Source organism: Lutjanus erythropterus, chromosome 12, assembly GCF_056507025.1.
Source record: "Lutjanus erythropterus isolate fLutEry1 chromosome 12, fLutEry1.hap2, whole genome shotgun sequence".
Taxonomy (NCBI): domain Eukaryota; kingdom Metazoa; phylum Chordata; class Actinopteri; order Lutjaniformes; family Lutjanidae; genus Lutjanus; species Lutjanus erythropterus.
The window spans coordinates 21,275,445-21,294,733 of NC_139328.1; the positions used below are offsets into that span (position 1 = coordinate 21,275,445).

Here is a 19,289-nt window from a genome sequence, read left to right on the forward strand (position 1 = left end):
TCACAGGGTTTTGCTTTTTTGGGACTGTGTCGTGATTACTGAGCTGCAACTGTGTCAGTGAAAGCACCGCTTGAGAATCACATCAGAAAGAAAAACATATTCAACACATATCCTGGGAGCAGATCTGCAGCTGAATAATACATTTTATACAGGAAGCACTGGATCTGTTTGCTGAAATATCAAAGAAACAACAGTAGAGACTACTTGTACTGCAAAAACACTTCAAAAAGACATCCACCACAGACACTGACACGTTTGTCCAGATAACCCCAGACATGTGTCTGAAAGGAAAAAAAAAACTCAACTTCAACTCTCCAGTTGTAAACAACAATTTGTCTGCAGGCTGCATACCTGTGTAGTGTTTCACCAGCTTCTGTAGTGTCTCAAACTGGGCTCGGGTGGTGATGTAATAACCACCGTTGTCCAGCTTACGGATCTTGTAGTGTTTGACATTATCTCCCTTCACCTCATCCCAGTCCCGGATAGACAGAGAGTAGGCACCTGCAAAATACACGGGAATCGAATTATATTTTGCTTGATAGAAACAGAAACTCTCTAAAACCTGCCATACAACTTTTTTTTGTATGTCACCCACATTAGAGCCTTTTGAGCCAGTTTGTACAAGCACCAATAAGGAAGCAGGCGTTCATCATTTACCTACAAACCTCTTTGACTCCTTCCTTTCCAACTATATACACATTTTAGTAATTTTTGGTCATTTTATTGTGTTTTATACCTATTAAGGTAGTCAAAATCATAGATACCTAAATACCTTTTCAATACCAGGAGTTTAAAACAATACACTATGTGTTAATTATGGTATCAAAAGTACCAAAGCCATTTTAAAAAATGAGTGTTCATCCAAGATCTCAGTACAGTTCAGTCTTTATTGTTCTGCCTGAAATTCAACAACAGCAAAACCAGACAGGTGTTCCATGTTTTCTGTACCTGTAATAATCTTATTTTGTGTGCCAAAGACTTTTTTTTTTGTCTTTTTGCTGTCGTATCAGTGTTGAGTGTCTTTTTATAATACTAGTATGGTATCAAAATTTAAAATGAAGGTATTGTGACAACTCTAAAGGCACTTTTCAAAGTTTAGAGTGTAAAAGAACTTGCAGTACAATAACTGAAGTATATGATCGCCGTTCCCATGCTCTGTTATGTCTCATAATTTGTTGAAGCAGTTTTTGGGTTGATACTATTTTTCACACAGATATTACATATCTGAGAATTTGTAAAAATGGTCAGAAATCCCTTCAAAATGCCACATTATGACACAAAAACATTGAGTAACACTACAGTGTGTGATGTGGTATCAAAAACTTTTGACTTTTGACTTCTGGATATTTCTGTAAGAGTCTGAGTCTGAGGATTGCCCTTATTGTCAACATATAGCATGTAGGACATATACAGTGGAAAGCCACACAACCTCTGAATGGACCAGGTCTCTATTTTGTGGTTGTGAAGTTTCATGCGGCTGTGATTATCCTCGGGCTACTATGGAGACGAACATCATCACACATGAATACAATCGGGCTAATTGAATCCACAAGAGTCTCAGCTTTCCCGTCAGACCCAGTTCACGTGACTAAATGCTGTTTAGGAACCTCAGTATGTGGAAGTATTCAAAAAGAAAAGGTGAAAATTACACATTTATACTACACGCAAAAACACGAATTGTTTAGCCCCAATCTACATGGGATTATCATACAGTTTTTGCCTAACTTTGGAGCAGTTTTTACAAGTATTTCAAGTAAAACTCCATTCAGAATCTTACTTGAGTACATAGCATTAAGTGGGAATGTCTATAAAGGGGAGATTCTTGGATTCCTGAGGTCTACTAGTTTCATAGGATAACAGTATCCTCACTCTTGCTTTAAAACCGAGCCACTACAGCCTCTGAAGTTAGCTGAATAGCAGTGTCATCATTAAAGGCTTGCTTTTAAATGCTCGTACCTTTGGTTGTCTCACTCTCGCGTGCCAAGAAAGTTCCCCGCTGGTTCCCTGGAAGCAATAAGAGACGCTCAGCATCTTTGCGGCCCATTTTACCAAAGTACCATCTGCCAAAAAAGAGAAAATCAGACAGTCAGATCACAGTGAGGAGCTCTCAGTGTGATATCCTGCAACAACAAGTAGGATTTCCTCATTCGGGCAATAAAAATGTGGCACCGGTGATGTGGTGATGAAATCCTCTGGCTTTTTATGAATCTTTTAAACCCTGTCAGTAATATCGTGGACTTAAACATCAAAAACAGATGAAGAGGAAAATAAAATATTTTTGATGCCAGTCAGTAAATGTTAAACATCAGGAATTTATATGTGGTTCATATGTGGTTACCTTCAAAGTCAGACAGAGGCAACTACATTGCATAAAATCTCATTCTAGCCAGAATAATTTAGACCATACTACTGTAATTACAGCTTATTATGTCTTTAGCTTGTTCCATTACACATAACGGTGTTTTAAAAAGATTCATTCATACTGCTAAGAATAAATAAGTAGAACATTAGCTCATGGCTGTAAACAATCTTCTTTTAGAGCGCACCATGTATTTCAAGTCATCATTACAAGTTCAGTCATGTTGAACTGCTTTACCTCACAGGCATAGTTTTCTCTCAAGCAAAAAAAATCCTGAACTCTGCTGATCACTTTTAGACTAAAGGCAAACGTAATAGGCTGGTTCACCTGGGGTTTTTGTTTTTATGAGTTGCTTAAACACCTAAAAGTGGCATTCAGCCACCTAAATGTAAATTTTCTTAATGTCTTAACGTTTCTGTCACACCGGCTGAACAGCAATGGGAAATGGAACCAGCCCTCAGCAACAATACAGGGCTCCATTGTTTCAACTCTCTGCCATGTTAGTACATGATGGTTAGTCACAATGTGTGAGCGCCCGGCTGCATCATGTTGGAAAACTAACCAAGCAGGGTGAGAAACACGAAAGGAATGAGGAGGAGAAAGCAAAAGTAAAAAAGAAAATAAGGGCGATAGTGTTAGAAAAAGTAATGAGCTCTTACTCTTCAGCCTGTATGGAGTCGGCCGGGGCCACGTAGTTACTGGGGATGTAACCTTTCTGTCCGGTGTTGATGGAGCGAGCCTCCCACCAGTCGCCTTCCCTGAAGAAAGAAGTAGATTAGAAATCAGAAACACACAATACAGACACAAAAAGGCACAAAATGGAAAATACACCTACTCTGACAACAAGACTAAAAGTGAACCGGGATAGAAAAGTAGCAAGGTCGTACCGTGCGTCATTCGACCACGTCAGTGGTTATCAGTTCTTTTGATCAACAGTTGTCATACTGGGGGCGCAGGTTATAAGTCGTGTCAGACTAAGGTGGATGAAGTATATTTGTAGCAAGCAAGCATTTCACAGATGCTATAAAGCTGTGACATTTATTTGTTTTAGCCAGCATTCATTTCATCTTTATATTCCAGTTTTTTATTTGAGTGTTTTTCTTTATTAATGTTTCTCAATTTTAGTAAGACCTTGGAACCTCTGAGCACTTTTATCATGTTTGTTTTTGTCTGTGATATCTGCAAAAATGTGTCCAGATGGATGCCCTGTCTCTCTTACTGCAAACCAAACCTACCCGTGGGTACAAATCAAGTAACCTGAAACTATATTAAAATTATTTAATCAAGTAAAGTAAAAGTACCAATATCTGAATGTGGAAACACTCACATATGTATTCAAAATCCTACTTAAGGAAAGCACACAAATATTATCTGCAAGTATCAATATGAAAAGTACTTGTTCTGCAAGAAGAATGGCTCTTGGCTGACATGTTATTAAATAAAAAAATAACAGATTCTTAATAGTAATGAGTCAATGCATCTATAATATTGGATTTAACTGACAAACACTGGATATGTCTTTCTTTTTAGGCCATGCGATAGGTACTTTATAAGCCTATCACATTTGTTTCCATCTAAAATCTTAATCTGAATGTACCTTTGAATTACAGCTGCCAAATGAATGTAGTGACTTAAAAGGTATAATGTTTCCCTCTGAGATATAGTGCTGTATAAATAGCAGAAAATGAAAATACTTAAGTAAAGTAAAAGTACAGTACTTCAAAACTGTGCTTAAAGGGATAGTTAGGATTATTTGAAGAGGGGTTTTTCCAAAGTCACAGGGTGGACAGGGTCAGTATGGTTTAGCCATGTACTGCTGTGGACAGGGTCAGCAGCAGAACAAATTTTAGTCAGTTAAAAAAAGGTCTGCCCTTAAAAAAAGAAAAGAAAATCAATTTCAGGTTAAATGTACGCTAAATTTAGAATATTTTCACCACTTGAACTGCTGTTACGTAAGCCACTGGCAGAAACAGTAATTTTACCTCACAGTAGATGGAACCCATGAACATATTCTAAATATGGTGACTCTGTCCACAGCTTCCTCCACTGGTACTCCTGCTGCTTCTCCAGACTGGTGCGTGCTGACATCTACTGTAAGTAATACACCGTCTATGGATAAACACTTTCCACCGCTGATATCAAGCAATTATGAATTAACTGAAAAAATGCTTATAGATAACCTGACACAGTGTGAAACTACTTGCTTTAAAATATGTTCAAGAATGTATTATAATGTGCATTATTTTCATAGTTCCAAATGTTTAAAAACATTAGGCCTTTAGAAAAAAAAAATCTTTATAAAAGGCTTAAAAAAATAAAATACTCAGCTCAGTTCCTGGTATGTTTAGTGCATAAGTGTGACTTTAAATTCAAAGAGGAGGAACTGAGGAGTGAGGAAAATCTGTCTACTGGCATTTTTGAAAAACCGAGCAAATCTGTCCTCCTCCCACCTTGCCTCTGAAAGCAGATGGCATTTTCATCACTGCAAATGCAACGTGTTCATGGACTGTGGTGAAGACGTATGTGATGGATTTGTGGAGCACTTGGCGCTCTGCCTGTTTTCACACCTGTGCACGCCTGGGAAAAAGATGAGGCTGCAGCAGTAGGTGGAGTGGAACGAGTAGAGAACAACTTCCCCTTCCATTATAATTCACTGTTATATTTTCTTTTATAGTATTATAGCATGATGTTTACTGATAGACGGGATGCAAAAGAATATTTTTTAAAAGAAAGAAACGGAAGAAAATGAGAAATTGTGTAAATCAGATTTGAATGAAGGTTTCCGAAAATGTTTATAATACATTCATCAATTTTATTATGCGCATTTCTTGTATTTTACTAGCTGAGGGATGACTGTTGTGTTTTACACTATAACCCAGATGTAATAACTTAAACTGAAGGACTGATCTGAAAAGCGATGGGGACCAAACAGATGGCCCATTAGAGGAACCCATTAACCCAGACAGATTTCAGCCTTAATATCAGACCTGAATACAATGAGGGATTAAACACACACACACACACACACACACACACACACACACACACACACACACACACACACACACACACACACACACACACACACACACACAGAGTCATGTACACACACATCCACACAGCAGGAGTTTGTCGGTGTAAAAAGCAAATGCACTCACGTGTTGTTGATAATCTGGAAGCGATCCCCTTTTTTGAATGACAGATCGTCTGATGTCCTCGCTTCGTAGTCGTACAGCGCCACGAAAAATGTGACACCACCTGAAAGCAAGAAAATACTCAATTTTTAATCTTAAATTGTTGTACAACAAATGAAAAAGCACCAACTACCTTCAACTTTACATATAAAGACAAAAAAATGCTCATTCAGATTATCCTCCTTTGTTATTTGCATAATTTGTTATACTTGATTCAAGATCTCGTTAAGTCTTAATTAACAGCTCATTAAACTGATAAAAAAAAATGCTAATACAATTCAAGACTGAATCACAGAATATAAATATCTTTTGTTTAACAGAGCCCAGACCAAAAATACAACCAGCTATCTTAACAATGATTTATTTTATTTCACAAACACAAGAGGGAAACAGAATATTCCTTTCACCATTCTCATACTCAAGTCAGTGAAATAAATTGATGTCACTTCATCTCTTCTGTATAATGAAAAGAGCTGGTTGGTCCATGATTTGAAGTGACAGAGTGCAGAGAGACAACGGGACTGATATGTTTATCTTGAGGAGGAAATTGAACGGGCAGGATTAGATCTACAGCAGCCCCTCAGGCCAGATTATCCTCCTCCAGAGAGACGGAGACAGGGACTGAGGGATGTGTGTGTCTGCATGGGTGTGTGGTTGTGTGCACCTTAGAAGGAAACATCATTCTTTGTTGTGTACATTTACTGCATAATTTACCAATCCAACCATACTGTTGATACATTAAAGGGATAGTTCAGATTATTTTAAATTGGGTTTTATTGGGTATTTTATCCAGACTCATTGTATTACCTACAGTAGATGGTGGTTGACATGCCCCCTGTTTGGTAGGGTTTGATACTGAAATGCACTACTAATATGGCACCACTTCTTATACTACTGGTACATAACGGAACAAACTGAAACACAGTGCCGCATTTTGATGCCATACATCTGAGCCATCGATTGAAATGGTTTATCGCTGGTGCCGACGTTACAAACCCCTCACCGAATCACTACTTCACATTATGGCAGCACTCTCTCTAACATAGCTCTGGCAGCAAATAACCTTCCATTAGCTTGTAGCTAGCTTGAACGTGGTTAAAATGTTGAACTAAACGGTCTTAAGTGTGGCTGAATTTCAGGCGAAAGGATTCCAATGAACATTTATGTGTAAAAGTGGAAGCAGAGGGATGCACATCAGCCTAACCATCACCCTAACCTTTTAAAATGCATTAGTCTCACAATAACAAACAAATAGACTGAGGAAGTCATAGACCAGCAAGTAGAAGTGAAGTGACTGATTTCGCTTGTGGAGACTGGTTGAAGGAGACAGAGCGATATTTGGCTTATATATATCGTTGTTTTCCTGTCAGAAAACGCTGTCTGACTGTAAGGCTAACCAGTGAAAATACTCTAACACTGGCGTAAACTCAACTGATATTGATATTTTCTAGGTAGGCCTTTTTAGGTGGCTAAAACACAGTTTCTTGCTGACCCTGTCCACAGCAGTACATCGCTTAGCTTCCGTGCTGGTACTCCTCTCTGTTTCTCCAAACTGGGGTTGCCATCTTTTGTAGGGAATACACTGACTATACACAAGTACCTCCTACCACCCCACTTCAAATAATCCAAACTATCCCTTTAACCACATAAAATTGCAAAATTACTTTTCATGTCAACAAGAGTTATTTCTTTACCATCACATCCTTAATCAAAAAGTTACTCGACGTCAAACTCTTATTGAAAATACAAACTTTTGATGTGCATGGCTGAATCTCTTGAAGTCAGTGTATATAATTGTGTTCCTTGGCTCCGGAGACGCCACGCCTGCTGCATTACTTCCCATATTACAGGCCTATTTTGGGCTTCACTTTGGCCTTGATGTTTTGGCTGACTCATTTCAAATGTCTAATTTGCATAACATCTGCTGCTCATTACGTCCTGTGCATAGCAAATGTTGAGCAGAGTTTATTCTAAAGTTGTACACTGATTTACTCGTAATGACAACACAGTGAAAAGTTAGAAAATGGCAGAGGAACTGTTTCAGAAGTGTTTGGTGGAATTTAGTTTTGCAAATTAGTTGAGTTAATTTATGTCATTCATGTTGAGAAATTTTCAAATCCTTTTTTTCCCCTTAAATATGCAGATTCCTTTACTCTTGGTCCCATGTGTCCCACTCTGAAAGCTTAAATCCTCTCCTAACACTGACCTGTGATGACACTGGGGAAGGGACTGCTCACAGCCACTGAGGTGAAGGAGGTGGACGCGCCACCAAATGGCGTCATGACCGAAGACGCCCCACCGAAGGGTGTAAGGGCGGCGGCGTGACTGTTGTAACTGTTGTTGTGTGCCTTCATAGCTGGCGAATGACCCATCAGGGTGGGGTCAGGCCCGTAGTGGCCCAGGTGGGCGTTGACCGGCGTGGCATTCGGGTTATCGGGTCGGTACTTCAGCGCCGGACCCTTGTCCTCTTTACTCCTGACGCAACCCATCGTCAAGCCTGCAAGCCGGAGAAGGAAAAGGAAGATTAACAATGAGTTTGGTTGCATCTACAGCCTCTGTCATACACAGTTCCAGATAAACTACTGGGATACCCTTTCATGTACTGCGAATGTTTTTCACTACTCACACATGCAGGAATATTTCTGTCTTGCACCTTTAAACACATGCCATGGCGATACCAGAATAGAAAGGGGCAAGGAAAGTCCAAGAGATGATGGTAATGCAACATTTATGGATGCCAAACACTATTCAACCCAAGAGAAGAAGAGGATGGGGCACGTGCACATGGCAGAAGATTATTTTCAAGACCATAACAGACAAGGAGCTATTTTTGTCTAGTGCTTGTGTTAAGGTATTTAATATTCAACAAATTTATGACACAAATAATGGACGAACACAGCCCTTTACATGCTTGTTCCTGAAATGTTACTGTTTTCATTCACAACACAGCTGCACCAGCATTTTCCTTGAAATGTACCCATGAATTGATGAAGCTATTTTAAGTGTTTAATGTCACAAATCTTAGATTCTACTCTACTGAAGTGATTAAATACACATTTTAAGACATTAATTACAAACTGTACAGAATGCAGTATTGCTCTAATAGCTATATAACAGAAACAACATTTTGTTTATTAATCCAACAAATAAATGTGGGCAAATCAAGCATGGTAACAATTCAGTGAGCAAAAATCTGCCAGTAGCATTTGTGAATGGGAAACAATTTCCTGTTTTAATACGAAACATATTTATTAAATCATCAGTGTGAGATTTAAGTATGATCAGAAGGTAAAAGGCAAAAGATTCCTACTGTAAAGGTGGCTAAAGCTAGGTGTAGTGGCTGTTTTACCATGCTCCATGTTTCTAGGCCACCTGGTCTGCAGAGTATCTTGTTCTGACTCGTGTTCCACTGAATTAAATTCAACCTTATCATGAAATAATCAAGATGGCAGGGAAACTTGAACGAGGGTTTATTTGAACATTAATTACATCACAACAGCAGATGATCCAAACATGGCATCCATCTCAGCCCAGACCACTGAGCAACTTGATGTCATGCTCATGCTTATGGAACTATATCTGTTACATGTTCTCATCACTTGGTAGAAAACATTTATCTAAGCTTCTGCTGACTTCCCAGTATCTTATTAGCACCATGTTGTCCAAACCTTTTTTGCCAATATGCACTAAAACTGCATTACAGCATCACCACCTGTATTATACGGTATTCTGACGCTCCACAAACAGATTAATATAAACTTAACTGCAGCATAGTCCACTATTCAAAATGTAAATTACCCATTGTATAAACATTAATAACATCAGAAAAAATACATCATAATAAAAATATGTATTTAAGTGCCTCATACACAAGGAACAGACCTGCAAAGACTAGACATCCCGCACTGTATCGGCCAACATACACAGGTTTCTTCAGTCTCTAACAATGACTTCAACACACTGAACAACAGGTAGACTATGATTAGAGCTGTGTCACCAGGTAACCTACAAAATCCTGTAAGAACACAAATTATACCTTGTTTCTTTGTGTTGCTGCACCAGCACAGAAATGGATATCAAAAAGAAACTGTTTGCTTTGCTAATTTATACTGAAAGAAAAGAGAAAAGAAACTGAGGTAAAAGACTAAGTGTAATATGTGATGGATCAAGAACCATGGGCAACAAAGACCCTTGGGTCGTTTTCATTCCTATAATTTGCTTGCTCTGGTCTGAGTCAGTTGATGAATTTGAAATCATGGAGCGTTTTCCCACTGGTTTGGCTCCTTTTCACACTGAAAAATCAAAGCGAACCAAAATACATCACTACAAACCACTGAGAAGTTTCACTCTGCTTATTGGTCAGATGTGTCTGAAGCAGGAGGAAGAGAGTTAACGCAGGAATAATGTCCTTTGTTCTGGGCTACTGCATATTTCTGAGGGAAACATTGGTCTGCAATTTAACATGGAGCAATGGCTGAGTCGGCATTTGCTCATAACTGTGGTAATTATCACAGAATGCTGAATGCACTTTGAGGAAAGGTCTTGAAACAGACTGCATCACACTTTGCAAAGAAGATGCTTACAGACAAACCACTTAGGTCAAACTTATGGAGTACGACTGGTAGTTGTGTTGGATCCAGGTTGGATCATGTGCCACCACAAATGTTTGGGTGTTTGGGATCGGACCAAGATAACCTCTCCGTAAAAATCCTGGTGTGCTTGTTTTAATCTGCACCCGAGTGTGATTTCTGTGTTCAAATCTGAAAAAACTGCATCAAGGGGGAAAATGAGGCAGAGTCTGATTCAGCCAGACTAAAAAAAAAACACAGGTGTGAAAACTCTGCATAGAGAGCTGGAGACTGAATGAACAGGAGTGACCACTTTTTAAAATATTTTTTTCTCCTGCTGTGTGATGTTGACCAGCCAACACCAGCTGGTTCAGACTGGAACAGGCCCAGTCAAACTTTACTATAATGGTCCCAAAAACTCATAACGTGAGTTGCAGCTTTAAAAGACTGTTAACGACTCTTTGATGCGATTTCAACGCTTGATAATAAAGAGTTATCCAAAACTCAAAGCAGTGTTTTGGTGTGTAAACTAGCAACAGAACCTGAAAAGCTTTGAGCTCATGCTTTGTGTGACAAATGGAGAGGAGTAATTATGATATTGTTCATACTAGCCTGCCCTGGAGCTCTTTGGGGGGTCTTTGCATAACTCTGCCACCCATAAAACAAAATGTGCAAGCCAACCAATGACCTCATATGACTTCACAAGTCCCAACAAAGGCCTGTGAAGCCAGCCGAGCTCGAAACTAGATCCTATTACAGCCTGTGGACATTTCAACTCTCTCCTGTGATCACACTATCACTGACACAGATTTGTGAAGGGCAAAACGCCCCTTGGTGTTAAGAGTCAGTGCTCTCTCCTCCTGAGCTTAGTGATATATGAGACTGTGTGTGTGTGTGTGTATGTTGAGTGTACTTTGAGGACTAAGATGAAATTTCTTCGCACAAAAAAAAAAAGATAAGAAAAATTCTCCTCTGATCATATATTTGGGTCAGTTTTTGTCTTTAAATGGGAAAGATCATGTTTAACGTTTTGTGTAGTGGTTGGGATGTCCTCACAAGAAGAGAGAGTCTTTAAGTGTGTGTGTGTGTCCTGCTCTGTTTACTCACTTTATGTCACCTTTAGCCTCTTTGTCGAGTACTTCTGTTTGTCTTTCCAACTGTACACCATGAAACAAATTGCCACTGCACGTTAGTTTAACACTCAACTCCAAGACTGATCCACTATCAGTGACTCACATCCTGACATTTGTAAAATGTTGCAACATGGTTTCAGACATCCTTCGGTGACAGGTCACACTGTGGTATTTGTAACAGAGAAACAGAGGTGTGTGCGGCTGCCCTTTCCAGAGATGGAAGGCAAACAAAGCCAAGACAAAAACCAAAAGCTGTGTCTTCAAGGTGATCAGCTTAAAAATAACAGTATGATGTCAATCAAGTTGACAGGTAAGTGCTGTCAGAAAATTAGATTAGTTTCTGTAGATACAGACAAACACTCTGGTGTTTTTAAACACCAAAGTGATACATCTCATTCTTTCTTGTACACTTCCAGGCATGTAAGCGATAAAGAGTGGCGTTTCTTACCCAAGGAAACGAGGCTGTGCAATTAATCGAAATATTATCAAAACCAAAATATGGCCGAGTGTAATATCAAAACCATGGAAGCTGAAGTTTTTTGATCAAGGAAAAATGAGTGACAAAACAGGATTATAAGGAAGTACTGTGGTGCTGCAGAGACGCCCTGGCCTATAAATATTGTTCTCCAGATGTAAGAAAGCATGTTTGTATGGAACAGACACCAACAAATGTCACATGAAAATGAAAATTCTGGTGCAAAAACAATCATTCCAACTAACTGTGAATTAACATTCACCTTATCATGCAGCCTTACTAAATACTAAAGAAATCTGAATGCTGAGAGCTTTTTACCCAGAGTTCTAATTTTACAGTTTGTCCAGCTCACAGAAATAACATTAATTATCTACAGCTTACTGAACAGCTACAAAAATAACTGGTTGTTTTTATACTCATAAAGTTGATGTTCAACTTTAGTTAAACTTTTATAGTTTGCTAACACAGAAATGGTTTCAATTAGAATTAAAACGGATAAAACTTCTAATCTTGTGCTTTGAAAATTACACTCCTTCAAATCACGATGTTCACATAAAAGTGATTTATCGTTAAGCCCTGATTAATTACAGCATCTTTGTGTCCATGAAAACACATTCAAAGCAACACACATCTTCCATTGTTATGTTGTGCAGGGCATTGTTAGGTTTTTAATGGGCTCTATTCTTTATTTTTAATGTTCTATGTCACTATACTGTAATTTAAACCCATCTTCACCACAAACATTTGATCCAAGAAGCTTTCCCAAGTAAAATTAGGTCATACACCACCAAAAGTAGTTCTTTGTTTTATCAAACTGGATCTAAATGGTGAAGTGAATAATTAATTTATTCTCTACTGAAAGTCTGACCTTACCTTGTGAAGGGCAGCACCGCAACTAAACCTAATGAGGGTCAACAATCAATCTATGGATATAATTATTTGAGATGGGTGGTGTATTGGCTTCCTCCCTCGGACAAATGGCATTGACTGAAAGCCAATGCTGAGGCAGCGGAAACAGAAAGTAGGATGAATGATGGGGTGAGGAGGGTGGATGGAGACAAATTATTATGAAGGAAACAGACATATTTAAAGAGCAGGAAGGACAATCTGAGAAGCAGACGGATGACGTGCAGAACAGTCGTCGTTTCACTGCTCACACAGTCGATCACTATTCATGTTTTTGCATTTAACTGTAGGATTAGCAGACAGCAACATCTTGTACTCTGACCAGCTACACTGTGCCTACATGTAAGTTTCATAATGTAAGAGAAGTGGATGAAGATAAGATTGTATTTCGAACAGATGCATGTACACTGAGCTTGTTCATTGGCCAGCTAACTGGTCCACTTTGACAAATCACGGCCTCTCAGGAAACCAGACATCCTCCGCAGGATTCTGGCCACAGACAGGATAACCATTAACAGCTAGTGGTGACAGCATGCGATCTGTGTGATCTCTGCATGGCACCACTACTTGTCCTGGCAATTTGTTTAAGCTGGTTAATATGCAATGCAACATGATACACGTCTATTGACACTGACTGCTGCATAGAGCGGTGCAAAATGACAATGTGGTCACATGAAATTTCTCAGCTCTCTTTTCACCATGAGCGCACATTATTTTTCATTGGTCTACTTAAGTTTAACAGATATTATTAAGTGGATGCTTGTGTGTCAGTGAAGCCTGAAATACTCATTTGCATGTTTAAATGTACAAACATGCACAGTTGCTTTGTGCAGCTGTCCACACAGGTGTCAGGGAACATAGATGCATGTATGATTAAAGTGCCTGAATAAAGTAGAGCGGCTCGATGCGGTAAAAAAAAAATAATAATAATATTGCGATCATTTTAACAGATATAATGATTGTGATATGATTCATGATTAGTGGGGAGGATGATTTTTGCATCAAAATTTTAATTTTCACTGAAAAACTATTAAATCATGATGAGACATTTGTCGGGGTCTGTATCAAACAAGGATGTCTTCTTGTACAAGATTTGTATGTCCAGGCATCTCTGCAGGGCTACAGTACTTCATTATCTTGCTGTTTTATCACACATTTTTCCTTTATCAAATAATTGCATCTTCTGCAATTTGTCTACTGCACTTGGCCATATTGTGATTTCAATTAATTGTGCAGCCCTAACAAAACACAAGAAAACAAGGAAGGAGAGAGGCTGGATGGGAAGAAAAATGAGAGTTAAAGACTTTTTTCCTTCAAAGAAACATCAAGGTAGTTTACCAACCAGTCTAAAATGTGGACAGTTTCTGTCAGGGGACTGTGGGGCATTCCAGACATAGAAACACAAAAAAGCACTGTCTTTTAATTCTCTCTCAAGTAGAGATGAATTGATAAGTCAATTAATCAATCACTCGATTGCTAGAAAATAAATCAAAAACTATTAAGTCACTATTAAGTCATTTTATCAAGAAAAATACCAAACATTCCTTAGTTCCAGAGGCTCAATTGTGGGGATTCAAACAAAACAAGAAATCTGAAGACATCAATTAATGACAATGTAAAAGGACCACTATTTTTTAACATTTTACAGACTCACAAATGAATTGAGAAAATATTAATCTGATAAATCATTAGGGATGATATAGACAAAATTGAAAAAACCTTGATATTGATATTGTGACAATATTGTAGGGAACTACTTTGAAAATTACTTTTGAAAATTACATAAAGTTACTGTAATGCAGCCTTTAAACCCAGGAAAAGACAACACTTACACCTTATGATGGCATAACATTATCCAAAATCTGAGACCATATCTAGTCTTATGTCACAGTAAAAAAATCAATACATTGCCCAACCCTGTAAATCGATAATGAAAAATAATTGCTTGATGCAACTCAAGTCACATACTTTGAACTTCCTGGCTCTCCCTGTATTGTACAATATCACAATAAGTAAGCTATAAACTAAACCATAAATAGAAATTTTCCACAACCTCTGGGGATCACAGCGTCATGACAGAAGCCACTGACATCAGAGCAGAAGCCAACATAAACATGACCGCCACCTTTGACCTCATCTTGTCGCACATGCCAACCACCACGTTTCCAACCGTCCAAAACGCTTAAGTGCCTGACCCCATAGCTAATGCTAATGCAAACGGACAGCTGACCTGAAAGAAAACACAGTGGAAGAGTGTCAGTGTCGTTTAAAGAGGGTATCAGTGGTTCAAATCCTCTGCTGTGTCCTGGAATCAAATACTCCAGACTCAAGCTAATCCTGATGAAGCTGGACTACTGCTGATCATGATGTCTGTGAGTACGCAGGGTCTGTCTGTAAACATTAATACCATGTTGAATATCTGCTTTAAAATGGAGCCAGCTATCAGGATCAACTACAATGTTGAGAATCAAAGCAACAGGACTTCATTTCAACTTCAAAACTCTTCCTGTGTGGATGAGAGAGGCACTTAAAACCTTTCATCAGTCATCAGTAGTTTCACTTTCTGTTTAATAATCTTTTGATTAATGTTCCTAAAGTCCGTCATGTAATTACAGGCCGATTTATATGTTAAAAACTCCCCTTTCCTTGATGATTGGCAACTTTTCCCAGTTTCCCCATAATGCATCCAGAGGATTCACTCCTAAAATGGCCATGAATAGACCACAAGCCTGAGCGAGCCCACAGGGTTGGCACATGATCTGGCGTGTCAAACTGGTTCAACGCCCACAAGTTTCACTTTGGATCCCTTCATCTCTGGCTCAAAATACGAGACATGGCCTACAGCGAAATTCAGAACCAATCTAGGGAATATCATTATAAGGTTGGGATATAATAGTAATTCCAAAAGCATGCAATTAATAAAAGGGAATAAAGAGATCTTGTAATTAATGATACGATTCACTTTTCTTGCTGGTACAAACACAAACACATCAGTCTTTAAGGACAGATAGGGAGCATCAAGAAGGAAATTGCCTACGAACAGCAACATTTTGCTGTTGTCCATACCTGCTTTCAGAATCACCACACCACCAAACTCTTTAACTATCTCAATTAGTCCTAGTTAAAGGAACAGTTCTGATTTTTTAAAGTGGGGTTGTGTGAGAAACTTTGTCAGTGTTTTACCTACAACAGATGGCAGGCAGCGCACCCCCTGTTTGGAGAGGCAGCAGAAGTACTTGTTTAGGAAGATAAGCAATGTACTGCTGTGGACAAAGTCAGTCATATAACATCTGTAAGTCACCTAAAAAAAAATTTAATATCCGTTTAAATGTGGGCTATAATTATAACATTTTTTACTGCTTTACCTTGCTGGCAGACGGCCCTTTCCAACATGGTACCACCGTTATATAAGCCAAGATCAGTCTCTCCAAAGCCATCAGACTCCTTTAGCAAAACCAGTAATTTTACTTTGAATAACATGGGAGTTGCTCATCTACCGCTGCCTTGACCAGTTAGTTAGTTTGTGTTTTTGTGTGACTACAGTGTTTTTAAGAGATCATTTGGATTCACCAAAGTCACACAATAACTATAACTAAGTAAGCGTTTTTGCTAAAGAAGTCTGGTGGTTTTGGAGAGAGTGATATTTGGCTTATATAACTGCAGTTTTCGCTCAAAAAGGGCTGTCTGACCATTGGGTAAACCAGGGACGGTGCTTCCCATACTCTCAGTTAATTGTGGTGGCCCACCACAATATCAACATCAGCCAACGCACATTCATTTTCTATTTTTAGCGCTGGGCCACCCCTCTCTTGGTCATGTCTAAGAAGGGAACCCTTGATTTGCAAAACTCTTATGAGATTTGGAATCCTTTCCGTCACGGTGACCATTCACATGCGATGTTTTACGGGTCTTTGGTTCCCATCGAGACATGATCCTCCGTCACTTGAACAAACACATGACAGCAGATGCTACACACTCCCTGGTGTTTTCCGCATAGAGACTTTATTTGGGTGGCACTTTATTTTATTTTTCGACCCACGTTCATTCTGTTGTGTGAGAAAAGTCTGACAGTTACTGACAATCACACACACTCTGCAGAGAAACACAGAGTCTCCTGTTTAATGTACAGGCCTTTTTGTGCTTGCGTCAGTGTCACTTCAACTGTTCCAATAGGCTCCATCATTAACAACAAGCCTCCTCCACATGCAGCTTATCTGTTGTTGTGAAAACAGAATCTCAGGTGAAGAAATCCAAAATGTGAGATACAGCCCTGTCAACACTCCCCCACTGTTACGCTGTCATTCTGTCGGAAACAATATTGCATAAACTTAAACTGATGTAGAGTATTTTAGTTGAGCCTTTTTTTAGGTGGCTAAAATATATTTTGCTGTCAAAGCTGTCCACAGTAGTACCTTGCTTAGTGTTCTACACTGTTATTCCTGCTGCTTCTCTAAACTGGGGTTATGTCGACCACCTACTGTAGGTAATACATGACTATTGATAAGTGTCTCATACAACACCTCTTCAAAAGCAAAAAAGCAAAATTATCCCAGTATGTTCTTTTCAAAGTACTCTTTGGAAAAAAACCTCAAATTTGATTTAAACATCAAAACACTATATATAACAAAAAGCTTTTAAACCACCCATGAAGAATTGTGCTCTGGGAGGAACAGAAACAGCCACCTCTCTTTTTTTAGTACCACAGAGAAAGGCTTTCAATTTATTCTTTTGTCAGTCCCATCTACCTTTTGTTATGGACAAAGAGAAAGTACCTTGTTGCACTCCCCCACAGAGGACAGCACACTCACAATCCCCTGAACTATGCAATCCTATACACATGCTAACACTGAGCAGCACAAATGCTAATTAGGGCACAGACACACTGACCTTACAGTGGTGGAGCCCCAAAAAAGCCCAACAATCAATCAAACCAACAGCCCTAATCTAATATTCAACCAGATGTCTGTACAGATTTACAGCCACAGCGCTTATGAATGGACACTCCTATTGTTGCAGCAAAGTAACTTGATTTTGAATTCCACTAGAATCAAACGCTGATCTGGCAGTAGGTGCTACTCTGCTAACCTAACATTTGGCTGCTGAGCTCTTCAGCAGGACCAATTTAGCTGTTTTTAATTCTCTGTGACTGAATTTAGCTTCTTCCTTAATTAAAGTGGGCTAACAAACTAAGTCATCAAGATGTTTGTTGACCGAAATTGATATATTAATCAGTTTCATTTAGGGGCTTTCAGTCAAGTTTAGCTGTCTGTGGTTAGCTAGCTTCAACAGGATTTAGCCTGGCTAGCTGTGTAGTGGACAGTCTGGTTTGGTTTTTAGCTCTTTTTTGTTTTAACTGTCCATTTAACATACTGTTTTCTGGGGTTGCAACTATTATTTTCATTATCAATCAATCTGTTGATTATTTTCTCAATTAATCAATTAGCTGTTTTGCCCATAAAATGGTGAAAAAGCCCAAGATGATGTCCCCAAATGTCTTGTTCTGTCCACATTCCCAATATTCTCCATCTACTGTCATAAAGTTGGACTAAAGAGACCAGAAAATATTCCTAATTGAGATGCTGAAATCAGAGACTTTTGAATTATTTTGCTCACAAAATTACTCCAAAGTATTAATGTATTGGCTTTATAGGTAACAAATAATTTAACAGATGATTAACAATCAACTTATTGTTGCAACTCTATTGTTTTATTTCAAATTATGCCATTCTATGGCATAAAAATGTCAGCTTTTTGTCTTAACTAAATTTTAACAGAGTATGTAATTACTGCATTTTGGCCTTGGAGATCAGATTTGTAGCACGGGGTCCCTCAGGGTCCATCCACCACCACCAGTCCTCCTCTATCCACTAAAGCATGGAGGATTTCATCCAGATTAAATTGTCCTCAAATTACATGTTTGAGCCCCAGAAAGAAAAACCTTTCAAGAAAAAAACATTAATCAGAGATGAGAGTGAGAATATTTGTCATGAAGAGAATGATCATCATCAGGGTTTTGTCTTTTGTGACAAATTTACCAAAACTAATGATGGCTCAAATCAACTTCACAGCAAATCAAATTACAGGCGGATTATTGTATCCTCTCTCAGATGGTTTCCTAAATGAGGCTGTTATACGCACAATGAGATTAGTGGGCAGAAATGTGCCATTCTTTTGGTGGCTCCAAGGGAACACAGTAAATACTGCCTCGAGCTCACACTGAGATGTGGGTCATGGATCCCATCTAAATGAACATGTAAATTGCTTGTTAGCGTGTGTTATAACGTCACGTATTTACAAAAACAAAACTGTATTTGAACCCTCCTCAGATGAGTTCAGGTCTTTCAGTCGTACTGTACAGGAGCACACAAAAGGCAGTGGTATGTCTCCAAACAAATGCAGGAGCCAGACCTCATCCAAGGACATGTGACATGTGGGGCTGCGTTCCAAACTGCCAGTGATGCCGTGTCAGATTAAGGAGACACAGGCTGCTGCTTCCCACAGGGATGAATACAACAATGCTGGAGAGCTGCAGGAGGGAAGCTTTTGCTGTAGCTGGCATGCAGGCAACATTCAGGACGAAAAAAGTCCCAGACCCACAAGTAACCAGGCCAAACTGGGGCCAGTGTACAGCCAGAACTGCATGCCATATATAAA

At 38.9% G+C, this 19,289-nt stretch overlaps 1 protein-coding gene across 1 annotated transcript in view; it reads right to left on the bottom strand.

Annotated features, from left to right (window-relative positions):
- yes1 (YES proto-oncogene 1, Src family tyrosine kinase) overlaps positions 1 to 19,289 on the bottom strand; it is a 39,793-nt gene that overhangs the window by 15,818 nt on the left and 4,686 nt on the right. Inside the window, exons 2-6 of the mRNA XM_084732843.1 lie at positions 7,760 to 8,050; positions 5,518 to 5,617; positions 3,019 to 3,117; positions 1,957 to 2,060; positions 352 to 501 (exon numbers count right to left, since the gene is read on the bottom strand). Coding sequence (XP_084588969.1) covers positions 352 to 501; positions 1,957 to 2,060; positions 3,019 to 3,117; positions 5,518 to 5,617; positions 7,760 to 8,042 — 736 coding nt within the window. The 5' untranslated portion in view covers positions 8,043 to 8,050. The remainder of the gene's footprint in view (positions 1 to 351; positions 502 to 1,956; positions 2,061 to 3,018; positions 3,118 to 5,517; positions 5,618 to 7,759; positions 8,051 to 19,289) is intronic.